General features: G+C 51.5%; 1 protein-coding gene across 2 annotated transcripts in view; it reads right to left on the bottom strand.

Moving 5' to 3' along the window:
- Positions 1-16,012, bottom strand: part of LOC124241139 (tyrosine-protein kinase SYK) — a 94,787-nt gene that overhangs the window by 43,237 nt on the left and 35,538 nt on the right. For both annotated transcript variants that reach the window (XM_046664748.1, XM_046664747.1), the window contains exons 2-3: positions 12,525-12,980; positions 10,171-10,331 (exon numbers count right to left, since the gene is read on the bottom strand). In XM_046664748.1, coding sequence (XP_046520704.1) covers positions 10,171-10,331; positions 12,525-12,938 — 575 coding nt within the window. In that variant the 5' untranslated portion in view covers positions 12,939-12,980. The remainder of the gene's footprint in view (positions 1-10,170; positions 10,332-12,524; positions 12,981-16,012) is intronic.

Consider the following 16,012-nt stretch of genomic DNA (forward strand, 5'->3'; position numbering starts at 1 on the left):
CTGCCCTCTTGGATCAGAGAGAATGTGAGGGGGTGATGCCCAGACACTGGAGGGGAAGTGAGGACCTGGGAGGTTGGGGGACCCTAAGGAGCTCCCCCATAAGGTCCCGGGATGTTGCATTATGTCTACCACAGACAGAATGGAGCAGCCAGGGCACAGCCTAGCCCACCAGGCACTCTCACTCTCCTGCGTGCTTTTGTCCAGGGCAGATGAGAGCATGGCTGGCTGGAGGGGAAGGAGGGCAACCTGGGGTGGGCTGTGTGCATATGATGGTCCCTCCCCGTGGCCGGGGTGGGCCATACAGATAGACAGGGAGGGGCTCCCAGAGCCAGCATGCACCCTCCTGTCCAGGGCTGATGCTGTATGGGCTGGTCAGATAAGTGCCATACGGGGCCTCAGTCTAGGCCTTACTCAGAAAGTCTACCCGACAGTGGCTTCTCAAGAGGGAGAGCTGGGGAACCGGGAAGGAGAAGTTATGGGAGTGACATGCTGAAGAGTGTGCAGGCCGACATAAGGCCCAGAGTTCCCCTACTGAGGAGAGGTGCCAGCCCTAACAATCCACAAAAGACAAAAGAAAATGCGACTCTACGTGCTTTGTCTCGTCTCACGGCAAAACTGAGGCACACGTGCGTTCCACACAAACAATGAAAGCAGGACCAGTACAGAGCACAGGCTCAAATCTGGGGCCACAGCAAGCTGCTCTTCCACACATCTGCCTTTCAGAAATTTTTATCACCAGTTCCGCACTCTCTCCCTCTGCTCTAGTTCATGAGATGGGACCAAGTCACGCTTCTTCTCTTCTAGCTTCACGGGGACCTTGATCGGAACAACGAACTGATACAGACATCAGTCTACAACCCCCTTTGAACTTTTACTTCAGACAAGCAGTGACCCTTTGTTGACCTGAGGTCACAGAACCACGCAAGTCAAATAAAAGAGCGCACTTTGATCAATGATGGCAGCACACGAGAGCTGGCAGGGCTTAGCTTTTATTGTGGCATCTGAAGCTCGTGACGGCCAAATGCAGTCTCCCTCATTAGTGAACACGGGTAAGGTTTTTTCTAAACCCACAATTTGCTTTTGATATTTAAGTATACATCAAAAAGCGAGTTGAAATCTGAGCAGGGAAAAGTGAGCGGCAAATAAGAGCACAACAATATGAGTTTGTCCTCAGGGAAAATAGTAACATGAGTACTGTAGTGGATGGGGAGACACCCAGGGTCACCAGCAAGATGGGTGCGGGAACCTGAGACTCCCACATGAAAGCCCAGGCCATGGAGAAGAAATGCTGGAGGACGGCGTAGTGTCCCAACAGAGGACACTCAGGATTCCCACAGATGAATATCAATCAAATACAAGCTCAAGAAGATCACCCAAACATAAGAAAACAAGAGTTATGAGAAAGAGGGCAGGAAGGGAAAGAGAGCAGACAGACAGAGGTTACACCCCAAGTACTTTCTGTACTGGAATCATCAGACACAGACTATAGACTAAATGTGGATGAACTGTTCAAAGAAACAAAAGATGGAATCACAAAAATTAGCAAGCAAGAAGGCACTCTCAAAAATGCTCAGGAATATTTGAAAAATAATAACAAATAGAACTGCTAGAAATAATGAAAAATGCAGTTGGTGAGGAAAAAAATCAGTGAATGAGTTTAACAGCAGATTAGACACAGATGAAGTGAAAATTAGTGAACTGAAAGACAAATATAAAGATATTCCCACAATGCAACACACAGAGAAAGGTAATAGAAAATAAGAAAGAATATAGAGGATGAGTTGAGAAGGTCTAACATATGTTTAACAGGAGCCTCCAAAGGAAGAAATAGTAAGAAAGAAGGAGAGTGATATACGAAGAAAAATAGCTGAGTATCTTCCAGAACTGAAGAAAAAAAAGAACCCATGGTTGTATGAAGAACAGATACAGGATAACTACTCTTAGCTTTATACACATTACCTTGTTCATCTCCACAGCAACTCAGGTAAAACGTTAGTTTCCCCATTTTATCATTGAGTAAACTGAGGCTCAGAGAGATGATGAATTATGTTGTCTGATCACAGAGCTATTAAATAGCTGGGTGTGTCTGACTTGCTGGCCTGAGTTTCTGTACTATCTCACTTAAGTTCCTATACATAGAAGCCGTTTTAAGGTTAACTCTATCTCAACCAGTCAAATTACGCACTACTTGAGATGTACTTCACAAACACTCCCTACTGTGTGGTTACAGACCCTCCAAAGAATTCAAGAGATCACTGTTCTTAATGCAGCCTAGGTGGGTATCTGGCATCTGGAACACGTTCAGATGTGGTCCCCAGACCAGCAGCCTCAGTATCACTTGGGAACTTCTTAGAAATGCAAATTCTTGAGCCATAACCCAGACCTAGTGAGTTTAAAAACTCAAAGGAGGGTACCCAGCAATCTGTGCCTTAACCAGCGTCCAGGTGGTGAGCACATGCCCAGAAGTTTGAGAACCACTGCTTACATCCTCTCCTCTGGACTTTGTATTGTCCTGTGGAACCCAACTGAAGGTACATTCATTCTTTATCCTTTCTCCTCATTTCATTCTTTATCCTTTCTCCTCATTTACATTTGTTCCTGGCTCATAGGGAATGCAAGTGTGTACTCTTACAAGCCGTTTCAAAGTCTCTGAGAAGTCTACCATATTGTGAACACTGTATTTTAAGCCACCTTACACTGAGTTGCATTTGCACTGAAAACCATTACTAATACCTATTTCCAAAGCAAGGCATCTGCCATCCAGTCCACCTGGAGAGGGAGAGTGTAGGGCGCTGGCAGAAGGTACTGTTATAATATTCAAGGGTGACAGGTATGCCATCTGGCGTCCCCAAACCAGGTCCACCTAGGCCTACTCCTGGACAGGGACCACACGGCTCCGATTTGCATACCCTGATTCTGAGCGGACACAACTCTTTTCCCTAGAGAGCCAGAGTCATTAACTCTTCCAGCCCCCAGTTGTGTACAGGATGGTGTGCACCCTCCAGGGACCACCTCTGCATGTTGCTCATTGCTTCACCTGCAATAAGAGGCATGAATGAGTGAGTGAAAGTGTGTGTGTGTGTGTGTGTGTGTGTGGGAGGGAGAGGGAGGGAGGGGTGTAGGGATATGATACGAAAGGATATAGTGTGAGAGAGGGGAAGGAGGAAATAATGAGAGTGTCATGCTCCACCTGGAAATGGCTAAGAAAGAAGGGTGACTCAAAGATTAAAGTGTTTGTTTCTCCTTGCAAGGGCCAGGGGAAGGAAGGGGTGGGGGGGACGACTTGAATTTCAGGTGTAGAGCTCGTACGAGCCTGCCACACAGGGAAATCGATGCTTCCACGGAGGCTGGGAAGGGGCTTGATTGCTGAGGGCCTGCCAGGCAAGCCACGCTCCTCCCTGGGACCTGCTCGGGGGCCTCTGCAGTCTTGTCTCTGCATGTGGGGAGCAGGGGGTCCCTGGGGATGACTTTAACCGACATATTAAAGAGTTGTCATGGGAAAGGAGTGTGTCGAGGGGTCCCAATCATCATGTGTGACAACCACAGGCCAGTGCAATGTGCTACAAGGGATAGAACGCTCTTGTGACCTCAGGACCAGCGAGGCCCACAGGCCACAACTCCCTCCCATCCTCCTCCCTCGCTCCCCAACACGTGTGCCTTTCAGATCATTGAACTTCAGACCTCCTGGGCTTCCCCTCTGCCTCGGTTTCTCACCTTCCCTGCCCTGCCCACATGACTCAGCTCTTGCATGGGCAACACTGTCTCTAGACTTCTGCAAACTGCTATGCCTGACCTAAGGCCTGCCCCAGCCACCTCTCCCCCTGCAGAACCTTCAGCGTGGCCGCTCTTCCCCACATTCTCCACACTCTGGGGGGCCAGCCAAGAGGTCAGGGTCTTCCTCAGGACCTAACATATCTCACAGATGTGACTGCCCACTGGTTTGGTCCAAGATGCTGGGCGTGGAAGCACCTCCTCCCCATCCCGACAGTCTGCCACCACCCAGGAATCCCTGCTCTCCCGTGATCTCCTCCTTCAACTCCGTCACCTCCTATCCCTATGGCAACACTGGCCTGGCACTCACCAGGCATTCCCAAAATAATACATAACACCTGCTGTCAGCACCATGTGACCACCACCTCTTCCACCACTCTCACCTCAGGGCTCCAGCACACCTGCCCCCCGCATGCATCCCGCTCTGGCGTTCCCTCCCTCCTGAGGAGTCCAGGCCTGCCCTTCACCACCTCTTGCCACCTCCTCCATTCCCCTGCTCCACTCTTCTGTCCCAGCTGCCTGGAAAGACCTCAACTTCAGCTAAATCTAATTGGCCAGTTTACTCTAAGGAACCTTTGGCAAATCCTACAACGGGCGCATAAATAGGATGACCATCCGGCCTGAGTCAGTCCTGTTGCCCCTTGCTGTTCCTCCTGCCATCCCACCAGCGGCCCCCTTTCACTATCACAGTGTCCCTGCTGGACAATCCATGACATGGTCCACCGCTTAGGATTAGGAGGGACTTCCTGTCTGATCTGACTGCCTCCCCATCGCACAGCTTGTCACTCCAGCCCCCACTCCTGACCAGGCCATGCTCAGTTCATGGGGTTGGTCCCTAAGACTCTGCACCAACTTCCTGCTGCCCGGGAGACTTTCTGTCCCTTCTCTGCTCTCTTCCTCTCACTTCTCAGAGCACAGCTTAAATGTCCCTTTCCCAGAACGATCTCTCCCACTGAGACACTGTTCTGAGCACTGGGGTCCCACCAGTCAAGATGGCGGCTGATCCCTGCGCACACGGCACTCAGAACAAATGGGGACTGACGGATCATAAACAAAGGAACAGAAATAAAATAAAGATAACACTGGATAGTCAACAGGGTCATTAAGTTAGACGGCTGCCCATGATGGATGGAATGAGACCCATCATCGTATGGTACACACTGTGCAGTATGTCTTTCTGACCTGGACATCTTCCTCCCAGACTGTAACCACTGTGCGGGCAGGGACTAAGGCCTATGTGGTCACGGTCTCCATGGCTCCTCTCACAATGCCCGGCATATATCTGGTGGAAGGCACTAATATTTTGTGGGATGAATGACTACTTTTGTAGCTTCTTTTTTTAAACAGCATACTTCTGAAGTCAGAAAGCAGAAACTGGGGTGAACACAGCATTGGTGACTTATTGGTTTGCTGACTCCGACAACTCTGAAATACCACCTTTTCTTTGCAACATTAATTCAACTCTTTGGAGAGCCACCATCTGTGTATTTGAAAGGTCACCTTGAACTCGCTCTTGGCTCTGTAAGATTTGCAAGGACTTGTTAGCCAAAAACGATAAAATATTTACCTGGGTACTAACACAAAGCAAGCAACAATTCCACTTCCACTTCTTTTCTTTAACAGGACATACAACTCTTGGGCTATTTTCATTCTAAGATGCTTTATACGATGAAATGAAGGGCCCAGGCCCTTGCACCTCAGCCGACCTGACGTGCACTTGGGGAGGCATCGTGCACGTGGCTTGAAGCCGCCCGCATGAACCACGGTGGGAGGTGTTCCAGCACGGGAGGCCTACAGCCTGTTGACCACAGCCTGTCCCCATGGCCTTGTCTGGCCCAAGCAGGGCCCAGCAACATGGCCACACGGGCTTAGAACGTTTTGTATGACTGGTAAGAGATATTTAATTACAATCAGAGAAGACTGCTCTTTCTTCCACTCCCACCCCCTTTCCCAAAGTTGACAATGCTCCTAAGACCGCGGGCATTACCAAGAACGAGTTGTGAACCTAGAGGAAGGACTGAGTTTTCATTTTTTTATATATAGAAAATAATATTACCAAATTACTGTCAAGTGAAGAGGTGATCAAACACCGTGCAGTCCAAAAATATAGCAAATAAGAGCTGCAATCGTCACGTGTCAGGCAGTTAAGTAAAAACTTATGTTATTCTAAAAAAATTGCCACATTTTTGGTATTTACCAGCTTTAAAAAATTGTAATTTATTGTGATTTTTCTTCTTATTCTAAAAAAAATATATTTTGTTCCTAATTTTGTATTTTTTTTAAAAGAGATTCTCCAAATTGTATCTGTCTTGGATCCCTCCAATCTTGGATCCTTCCTTTGGGGGAGGGGGTACATCATTTTTGGAAAATCAGCTTTGTTTCTCTTTTCTAACAGATTCATTTTCAGTCACACCTGAGCTATGACATTTCTCAGGATGGCAAATGGTGCTGTCACATGAGGCCTCAAATTGCTGATGGGATGTGCCCCCCACCGAAGCCCATGCACTCTGCCTTGGTCCCTGGTGTTGCTCATGAGGCAGACCTCTGAGCCCTACTCCCAGGACCCGGGCGGGCGGCTCCCTGTCCACCCAGTGTTCCCATCTGGCTGGCCAGACCCCAGACACAGACAGGGGGGCCTCAACAACAGGCATTTCTTTCTGGCAGCCCTGGAGGCTGGGAGCCTGAGATCCAGATGCTGGCAGATTCAGTGTCTGGTGAGAGCCCGCTTCCATCTGGCTGTGTGCTCACACGCCTGGCCTCGGTCTGAGCACTCAGAGAGCTCTGGGCTCCTCCTCTTCTTATAAGGCCATAATCCCACCATGGGCCCCACCCTCATCAGCTCATCTAACCCTAGTCACCTACCAAAGACCCCACCTCCAAATACCGTTACACTGGGGGCTGGGGCTTCAACATATGAATCTGGTCGGCGGGGGGACGACACACAAACATCCAGCCAATAACACCAGGTGATGAACAGCCATCTCTAGAAACACCACAGATGACTGTGAGAGGGCAGACCCACACTGTCCGTGTCCTCCGTAAAGAGCCTTGGCGCCCACATGCTTTATTCTCCAAGCACAGTCCAGTCCCTGACGGCTGCCTCCACACAGCCACGCCCTGAACCGTCCTGGCTGAGCCATGCGGACCGGAGACAGGAGGGGGGAGCTGACGTCTCGCACGGAGGCACCTGGCATCACACTTTGCATGGGGAGTGCGGTGGGGCTGGTGGTGGTGGAGTCCCTGGGTCCCTGGATGTGGCCTAAGCCACCGCCTCCCCTCAGCCCAGACACGGCAGGGACCCTGGGCTGCATCCCTCATCTCCCACTTGCCTGACAGCCTTGGCCAAGCTCCCCTGTGGCTAAGTCCTTGTCTGAAAACAAAGGGATTTAGACCCACTAGCAGAAAGGCCCCTTCTGGTTCAGATGTTCTGGATTTCACACCATGCTTCATGAGGAGAGAAAACTGGAATCTGAGCTGGCCAGCGTCCCACAGACACAACCCGTCCTGGTGGCTAGGAGTCTCTGGGGTGTATCTTCTGCACTTTAAACTGCATTAGTAAGGATGCATCACCTCGTCTGGGTCTCAAACTTGTTGAAATACGCTGCCTTTTCATCAGTGTGTTCTGTGGGCAGCAAGAGAGTGTTTTCCCAAGACAGCGGCCTTCTACCCCGAACCAGAATGTAGACCAGACGTTCCAGAAGGAGCTCTGGTGTTTCCACACTTGACCTGCCCGCTGTTCCCTAGATGGGAGCTGCAGGCAGTCAACATCCCCTGTGGGCACCCTTGGCCTTCACTCCTGAGTTCGCTAACGACTCAAAATGCGCTTATATTTACTAAGCTTCTGCAAAGTGCTTGGCGTTGTGCACGGCAGGTGCACAGCCATTAACTGATTTTACATCAAGTTAATGAAGCCCACTCGGCAGTGGGAATCACAGAGATTCCGTTCTGCTTCTGCCTCGGCCAGCATCTCAGCCTTTCCCGCCCCGGGGAGCTCCCGGCTCAGGCGGGAGACGCAGGCTCAGGGGAGCACCGGGCGCGGGGCATGCGGTGGGCGCCACACGCAGCCCAACCCCATCCAGGAAGGCTGAGAATGGCCTAGTCGGAAGCCGTGAGCAGCCAAGAGTGGGGCTGTCAGCACTGATGGGCGGAGTCAAGCAGTAAGATGAGGAATGGGAAACACAGGGACAAAAGGGGGTCAGGGAGGCTGTTCCCCGAGTACATGCCATGTGCCTGAATTCTGCTTTCCTCCTCGCTGCAGCGCGGGCTGGGGACAGCAAAGGACGCAGGTGGACCACCGCCACCAACGATAGGGGATGTCTGCGAAAGAGAGACACCGAGCCAGCCTCCAGGTCAGGGGCGGAGGCTGCAGGGAGCAGGGCCGCAAGCCAGCACCCCCACCCTCCCTCCAGCAAGCAGACCTGCAGTCCAGTGTCCGGCAGAGACAGGACCCCGAGGTCACCATAGCAGAATGGACACCACACGTCAGCTTACATACACGGAAGCGCACAGTGTGGCCTCCGCACTGGCGTACTGTTGAACCCCTGTCTCTTTCCTACACCCAGCCACCTGAACGTCACCCGACGGTGGATGGACCCACTCACCCAAAGCGAAGTGCCCCCAATGCCAGACCCTCCGAGCACGGCACCCACACGTGCAGTTCCCTCGCCTGGATGGCTTCCTACTGCCTCGGGGCTCTGATGCATCCATTCCTTCCTCATCCCCCCCACAAAACAGAAACCCGGCCCCAGCCACGCAGGCTTGTTCCTGCCTTACTTGCACCGACCTGCCGTGAGCTCTGCTCACTCGGGGGGTCTGCTGTCCACCCAGAGGTGGGCTTGGAGGGAGGTGCTGGGTGGCTCGGGCCTCCATCTCCAACGCCCAGAACGGTGTCAGCATTCGGTGCCTCACACAACCATGGACATCAGGAAATGCTGGTCCGTGGATGGACAAGCCATTTCAATGACAGGGAAGCAGGCAGGGGACACACTCTTCGGGGAAACCTGCACGAAGCCTGAGAAGAGCAGTGGGGAAGGAACCCCAGCTCGCGGGCTCAGCTGCCCAGGCTGGGGTTCCCTGCCATAGCCCGGTCTGTCTCCACAGGGAGTGGGTGGCTGTGCCCAGAGCAGGAGGCCAAACCAGGGGACGGTGGGGCCTCGCTGCTGGGATCATCAATTTGGGGCTGACAACACAAGACGCCACATGCACCATCCCACAACCTCTGTGTTGGAAACTATTCCTAAGAAGATGGTAAAAGTCCAAACCTCAGGGGAAAATGAGCTGACAGGTGCCACACGGAGGAAAAAACGCACCCCCCTCCAACCCCCAAGGATTTCTATGGGCAGCTGCGACTGCCTGCTACACCGTTGCTCCAGTCACTGCTGTGCCAGCCCGGGCGGCTCTGTACTTGATTTCAGGACCACTTTTTAAAAAAGAGTATTGTGTTTAAGATTATTTCTTAAGTAACAAGTATTATGGTAAAGTCAGAGGAAAATTCTTTAAACACGTGGATACTCAGAGAGCACTCTTCTATTTCCAGGAAGTTTGCAAAGTGAGCTGCATGTGACTCTGCATCCCTGAGGATGGGGCTGCATCGCTGTTCGTAGGCGTCCAAGGCAAGAATGGAGCGGTTGTCCTCTGAGGTACCCTGTCAGCATCTCTGGAGGGTCACTGAGCAGTGATGACAGGTGAGTGTGCCCCTCCTGAGCACCACTGCGGCCCCTTGGCCGCGGCACCTCAGGGGAGTAAGGTTGACACCTGCCCACAACGGTGCCCTACCTTCTCCTGACCGCTGACCCCGCCTGAGGTGGCCTGCATCTCTGGGACCTCTAGTCCTGGGGCCCAGTGACCACTAAGGATAACGATGAACAGTGCTCGGGACACAGACCTCATTTCTGAGACAGTGGGGCTGAAGTCTGCAAACCTGCTCATGCTCAAACGCCTGCCTGACCTTCCCGGTGAGCTCGCCTCAGCAAGTTTTCTCTAACATCCACTCCAATGGCACTTAGTTCCAAATGAAGACAGAAGTCAGGTCTGAGACCTCAGGGCAACCGGGAGCGAACATGCAGCGATGTCCTCAGTCCAGATGGATAGACACAGACACTGCCACACTTCCTGTATTTGCCATTAAAAGCAGAATATGTGGCTGAACAACATTTCCTTTAAATTACGTCCCTCAGTGCCCAAGAGGAGTGTTCACCTTGGGGTCAGACTGGGTAAAACAAATGCTGAATTATAGGTAACAGCTTCAATTAGAAATGTCTTTACGGCAGGCCAACAGGCGCGTCAGATGACAGCGTGTGACCCCTTCCCGGGGTCTAGGGAGTCCAGTAATGGAAAGGCCCCATTACTCCAAATGGTCCAGCAGGAAGTAGGAGGTGAAGGGAAAGACACAATACTTACAGAAATTTCCCATTTATCTTGGATCCTATCAGGACGACTTGCTCAGATTCATCCCGAGAGATTTTTCCATGGAACCAGGGCATCTTTTCGTGGGCCGTGGTGGCGATCAGCTTCTCCAGCTGAGGTTTCTGGCTGATAATGGCCTGCTCCAGAGCTTCACCCTGCCAGCAGGAGAGCAGAGTGATACTCAGTAAAAATGAAAAAAAAGACACAGAAATCATTTCCAATCTGTGCTAAGTCCTGACATGGTAAAATACAATCTAATTTATTTGTTGGTTGGTTGGTTGGTTCATTCATTCATTCATCTTTCATTCAATAAATAAAGCCAATAAGATCTTATACATTATTTAAATACCTTCAAGTGTATAAATAACAAAATCTAATTTAGAATACAGAGAGTGGCCTTAAAGCCAGACAGGGCTTTAGAAACCATCTGGCATAATCCATGAGGTCTAGAGAGTCGGCCTCCTGCTCTTCAGATCAGCTGTCTGCTAGTACTGATTGGCCTGTATTTGAGCCCAATCATTTAACAACAATTAAGAAGCCTTAAGATGTGTGCAATCCAGGAGACACACGTTTTCCGTCTGCCCCTACAAGGCTTCACACCAAGCGCTTGCACACGCTGCTGCCTGGAACTGCAGATGTGACCACAGAAGGTGGAGGAGGTGAACCCTGACAATGCAGAAATGACAATGCAGAAAACAAAATGGCGAGAGGGCTGGACAGCTGGGTGAATTCACATGCTCCTTGTTCTCAGTGGGAGAGAAATCGGTGTTTTCAACAGTAGTAAATGAAGACCCAGTGTCTGGTTATTTGAAGCTATAAAAGAATCAGAAGAAGTAAAACTAAAGCTATAAGCAACCTAAAGCAGGCGGTGGGAGGGAGGGGGGCAGACGGGGGGGAAGGTGAGTATGGGAATGCTGTCATCTTCACAGATGGCGTGAAAACAAACGCAGACAGGCCACACACCAGAGAGGCATCCGAAATGAACTGAGCAGAGGTCAAAAGTGAACCAGTGTAGAATACTACTTGGTCATAACAAAGAATGGACCAGGGACAGTGCGGTGACACAGCTGAGTCAGAAACGCACAATGCCGAGTAAAGAAGCCAGTCCAGAAAGGCTACTGCTGTGTGAGTCTATTTGTCCACAACATTCTGGAAAATGCAAAGCTTCAGGGACAGCAGTCAGATGAGGGGCTGGCAGCGGCTGGGGGGTGGGTGTGCGGGTGCTTAAAGGGTGATGGGACACTGCATGTCTTGATTGGGGTGGGGGCCACATGATGTCACGTGCTCGTCAAAAATCACAGCACTGTACACCCAAGAAGGATGAATTTTATGGTGTGTAAATTCTGCCTCCATAAATCTGATTTATCTGACTTAGAGTAAAAGAATAGTCTAAGACATATCCAATAAATGCTAATGAAAAACGCTCAACACCAAGTATTAATATCTGTCTGCAAGGTTGAATTTAGTGCAGAACGTGTTAAAAGAGTAAAAGAAGTCGCCGTATGCAATCCTCAGAAAGCCCGTACTGCCTTACACCTGTACGTGTCAGAGAAGGCAGAAAAACACATGAAGCAAACATCCAGGAGACGCAGGAGAAATGGCTGAACACATAACTCCAAGCAGGAGACTGTCCACCAGCCTGTTGGCTCCTGACATCAAAAGCTGTTGAGAATGTGGCAGGAATGTAAGTTGTCACAACCTCTGGGACCTTTCTGGATGACAACTTCTCGATGCATCCAAATTAAACACACACTTCCTTCACTGGGGCACACCCAACCTTTGAGGGTTATCCTACAGATATTGCATAAAAGCTTAGAAGGATCGGTAGAGAAGTATGTACTAGCAGCGTTATTTGTAAACAATGGAAGTGCCCCTCACTAGGTGCTTGTTAAATAAATTATGGTGCGTAGGAGGGAGTATCAGGTAACCAATAACAGGCTGGTGACGCTATGTGTGTGCTGACACGGAGAGTTCTGCAAGAGACGTTACGAAGCTATGAAACCCAGTGCCACTCAGTATACATTGCCTGACTCCCTAGGTAAATATAAAACAGGGGATGGCTGGATGCCTCTCTGAAAGGGCCCAGCAAGACTGGGGACAGTGGTTTCCTGGGGTGGAGAAACCCACATCACTGGCACAAAGCACCCCACCCTCTCAAGTGTGGCCACAGAGGAGGCAAGGCTGACTTCTTGGAGTGAGGCAGGTTTTAGGTAAGTTAGTGACTAGGGAGATGGCTGCTTATCCGAGGCACCACCTCGTGGCTGTGCATGGAACTGGGGTGCCTGTGGAATTCCAGGGCCCCAGAGCACACAAGACCGTGCATGGCAGTGGGACCAGCTGCAGCCCACCTGCAGGTTCCATGTCTGTTTCACGTATTCCCTAATGAGGTTCTCCTTCAGGTCCTCAAAGGGTCCCGTCTTGGGCTGCACCCCAGGCGGCCGGTTGAAGGGCTTCGTGAGGAGGCAGACGAGGCCATCCGACTCCTGGGAGTGGTAGTGGCAGAGCTCGGCGGGGCTGCTGTGCGTCCTGCCGCCCGCGATGGCGTACGTCCCATTCAGCTCCCGCTCGATGGTGTAGTGGTGCGCCTTCCTCCCGTGCGCCACCGACAGGGCGAAGCCGCCCAGGTAATTGCGGCTCTGGCGCAGCAGGTAGAGCCCATCGCTCATGCCCCCCTGGACCAGGTAGTCTTCTGCCTCCTCCCGGGTGATGTTGCCAAAGAAGAAGGGCAGGTTGTTGGCGCCGTCGGCTGTGCCTCCAGCCATGCCTGCGCCTTCCCCTCACGGGCGAGGGCACACGGTGTCCGCCTGGGCAAGACAAAGACGGGACATGGGTCAGGATCTGAGCAGCAAGAACAGGTGTCCAACCACCAACCCCCCAGAAGTGGAGACAAGTCCTCCCATCAGGGGGACGCTCTTCCCTCTTGGGACCTGGGTATAGATCCCTAACTTGCTGTCTTCCTTTCTAATCACACAATCATTAGATTTCCAAACACATCCTTTCAATATTGCACCCAAAAATGGAGTATTGGGTCAACATGACCAAATGAACCAATTTTTTTTTTGGTGGGGACAGAGAATTCCAAGAGACACACTAAAAAGAGAATCCCACTGCACACAGGGCTGAGGAGCCGGCCCCGATGGTCAGCAGGCACCCAGGGCGGGACCCAGACAAGCTGACGCGCAGCGTGCTCTCCCGGTGGAGACAGTTGTGAAGGACGCCTGCTGTAGTCAGAAGTACTTGCAGTGAAGACATTACTGAACGCTCTTCTGCCTGACGTTGGGAGTCTGCTGTGCCTAGTCCTACGCTGCAGTTAGAGCCAGAGAACCAATGGGGTAGCCATGCGTGCACACCACGTAAAACCGTGATGATGGTCCCCATGGCCTCTCCACCCCTGCTTGGCAGACAGGACTGACAAGCCACTGCCCTGAGGCATGAAGAGTGACATCCTCCCAGAGCCCCTGGTCGGCCCACTGTGCCCTCCCTGCTTCCTCCAGACCACTTCCTGACACCCGCCAGGCACCATCCACGTGGCTGATGTTAAAGAAATACTGCAGGTTCCACATTTGGTGAGGATACTTCTAGCACTAAACACACACACACACTCAGAAGGGGAGAGTGAAGGCAGTGGACGCACTTTTAATAGGGAGAATGTTTTCCCTCTGTCGTGGCTGTAGATGAGAAGGATGTATACTACCAGTCCAAAAGTATCTAAAGAGGTGTGCATTTTGACCAAAAGGGGCTTGTCATCGATGGAAAATTATCTACATGACTCCATCAGTGCACCTCGGGAGAAAAGTGCATGTCCCGTTGTGTTACACACACACAGTCACACACGGAAACACACAGAGATACACACCACACACACAGAGACACAGATGTACATAGAAACACACAGAGACAGAGACAAAGAGACACAGACACACAGAAACAAACACAGAGACACGGACACACACATAAACGCATAAACACAGACACACTTATAGTCACACGCAGACACACACACACAACCGTGTGAAACAGCCTCTTCTCAATATGAATTATCCTACAAGTGGCTGTAAAACATATGGATACATGTCTGACAGAGGCAACAGACTTTTCTCTCGGCAATACTGCCTAATAAGTTCTCCCAAGTGAGCCCCTAATAAGACGAGTTCTTTTATAATTTGATGGTACAAACAATTTTCTTGTTTACCCTACTTACCATCGACTACCAATGACTAATTTACCTTTGCTCAAATTTCTATAAATTCATATGTCAGCAAGGTGTTTTTTTCCTTTTTTAAGTGCAGTCTCCACATTTGCTCTTAAGTCTAAGAATGCTACTGACAAAAAGACACCTCTGGAAAGACAGTGGGCTGATGTGTCTTTGGGAAAGGATATTTCTCCTCTTTTTTCCTCTCGGGCTGACCCTTCCATGATGCTTGTGTTGCAGCTTCGGCCCCAGCCCAGCCCCCCACCCCCCTACAGCCAGGGCGCTAACGCCCCTTCTCACACTCTGCTCTGTTCCTGCAACGGGCCTTCGAGGGCCTCAGTCATCAGCTGTGAGCCCCACCTGCGTCTCCAGCTTGTCTCCCCTGCAGCCTAGTGCTTGTCAAACCGCCCTGTGCATGCACATCACCCCGGGCGTGGTTAAAACGCAGGGACCTGCAGCCTGCAGAGCCGACAATCTCGGTGATGCTGATGGTACACCCCCGCATCGCATCAGAGGCGAAGATGTCCACGTGCTGCCTGATTGCCTTCCCCAGCCAGGAACCCGGGAGTCCTTCTGGGGCCCCTTCTCTCAGGCTTGTTTTCCTTTCTGTCCGTATCCATTACCAGTCTGCTGTAACGCATCGCCCCCAGCTGCAGGGCTGTAAGCACCGCTGGCCTGCTGCCTGCATCGCCTCCCTCCTAGTCATCCTCCGCCCACCCTGTCCTGTGGCCCCACAGTTCCCTGCAGCACGGCCCTGTCCCTCCCTGCCTGTCAGCCTCATTCATGGCAGGCCCGCTGGACCACACCCAGGGGTGCCCCAGCTCTCCCTCTCCAGTGTTCTTGCTCACACGCTCTCTGCTTTGGGGTGCACTGTCTTGCAGGCCTGCCTCAGACACACTTCACTGTCAGCTGTTCCTACACTCAGGACCCCTTACCTGGCTGCTGCCCACCTTTGGCCTCAATTAAAACCATAAGTCTTCAAGGACAATATTTTAAACGTTGAATATTTTTTAATATATAAATCTTAACAACACAACTATCATTTTTAAAAGTCATCAGTTTGCCACTAATATCTACATCGGTGCTGGCCCTCTGCTGTGAATCCCATATCGAAGGGGACGTGACACCAGACAGGGCGTGAGGAGGCAGCCTGTGAGGCCTGGTCCCCAGACACAGGCCAGGATGCTCCCGTACGGCTCTGACGGTCCATTCTGGCTCATCCACAAGCAGGTGGCACCTTTCGGCTTCCCCGGGAGGGCAAGGGCCTGGCTGTGCTCCATGTCAGCAGCGCCACGGCCATGGCCCTTTTCTGAGGGTGTGATTTCCTGCGCTGAGGTGACACTGGGTGCGGGCCGGGGGAAGATGCTTTTGGCTGGTGGTGGCGGCGGTGATTCTAACAGTAGAAATGGTTTATTGCAAGGACAGCTTAGGGCACATTCTCAGGCTATTTAACTTGGGGATCAACTACGTCTGGGATGCCCTGTTGGTGCCTTCTCAGGACTGGCTCCCACTGGCACCCACCTAGGGCCTTCTCCAACTTACTAGACACAACACAGGCCATGGTGACAGACGGTCACCTCCGTTCCAGCTGCCGTCCACAGAGCCTTGTCACCACAGCGCTGCTCTCAGCCTTGTTTTTCAGAT

This window comes from Equus quagga, chromosome 6 (genome assembly GCF_021613505.1).
Source record: "Equus quagga isolate Etosha38 chromosome 6, UCLA_HA_Equagga_1.0, whole genome shotgun sequence".
NCBI classification, from domain to species: Eukaryota; Metazoa; Chordata; class Mammalia; order Perissodactyla; family Equidae; genus Equus; species Equus quagga.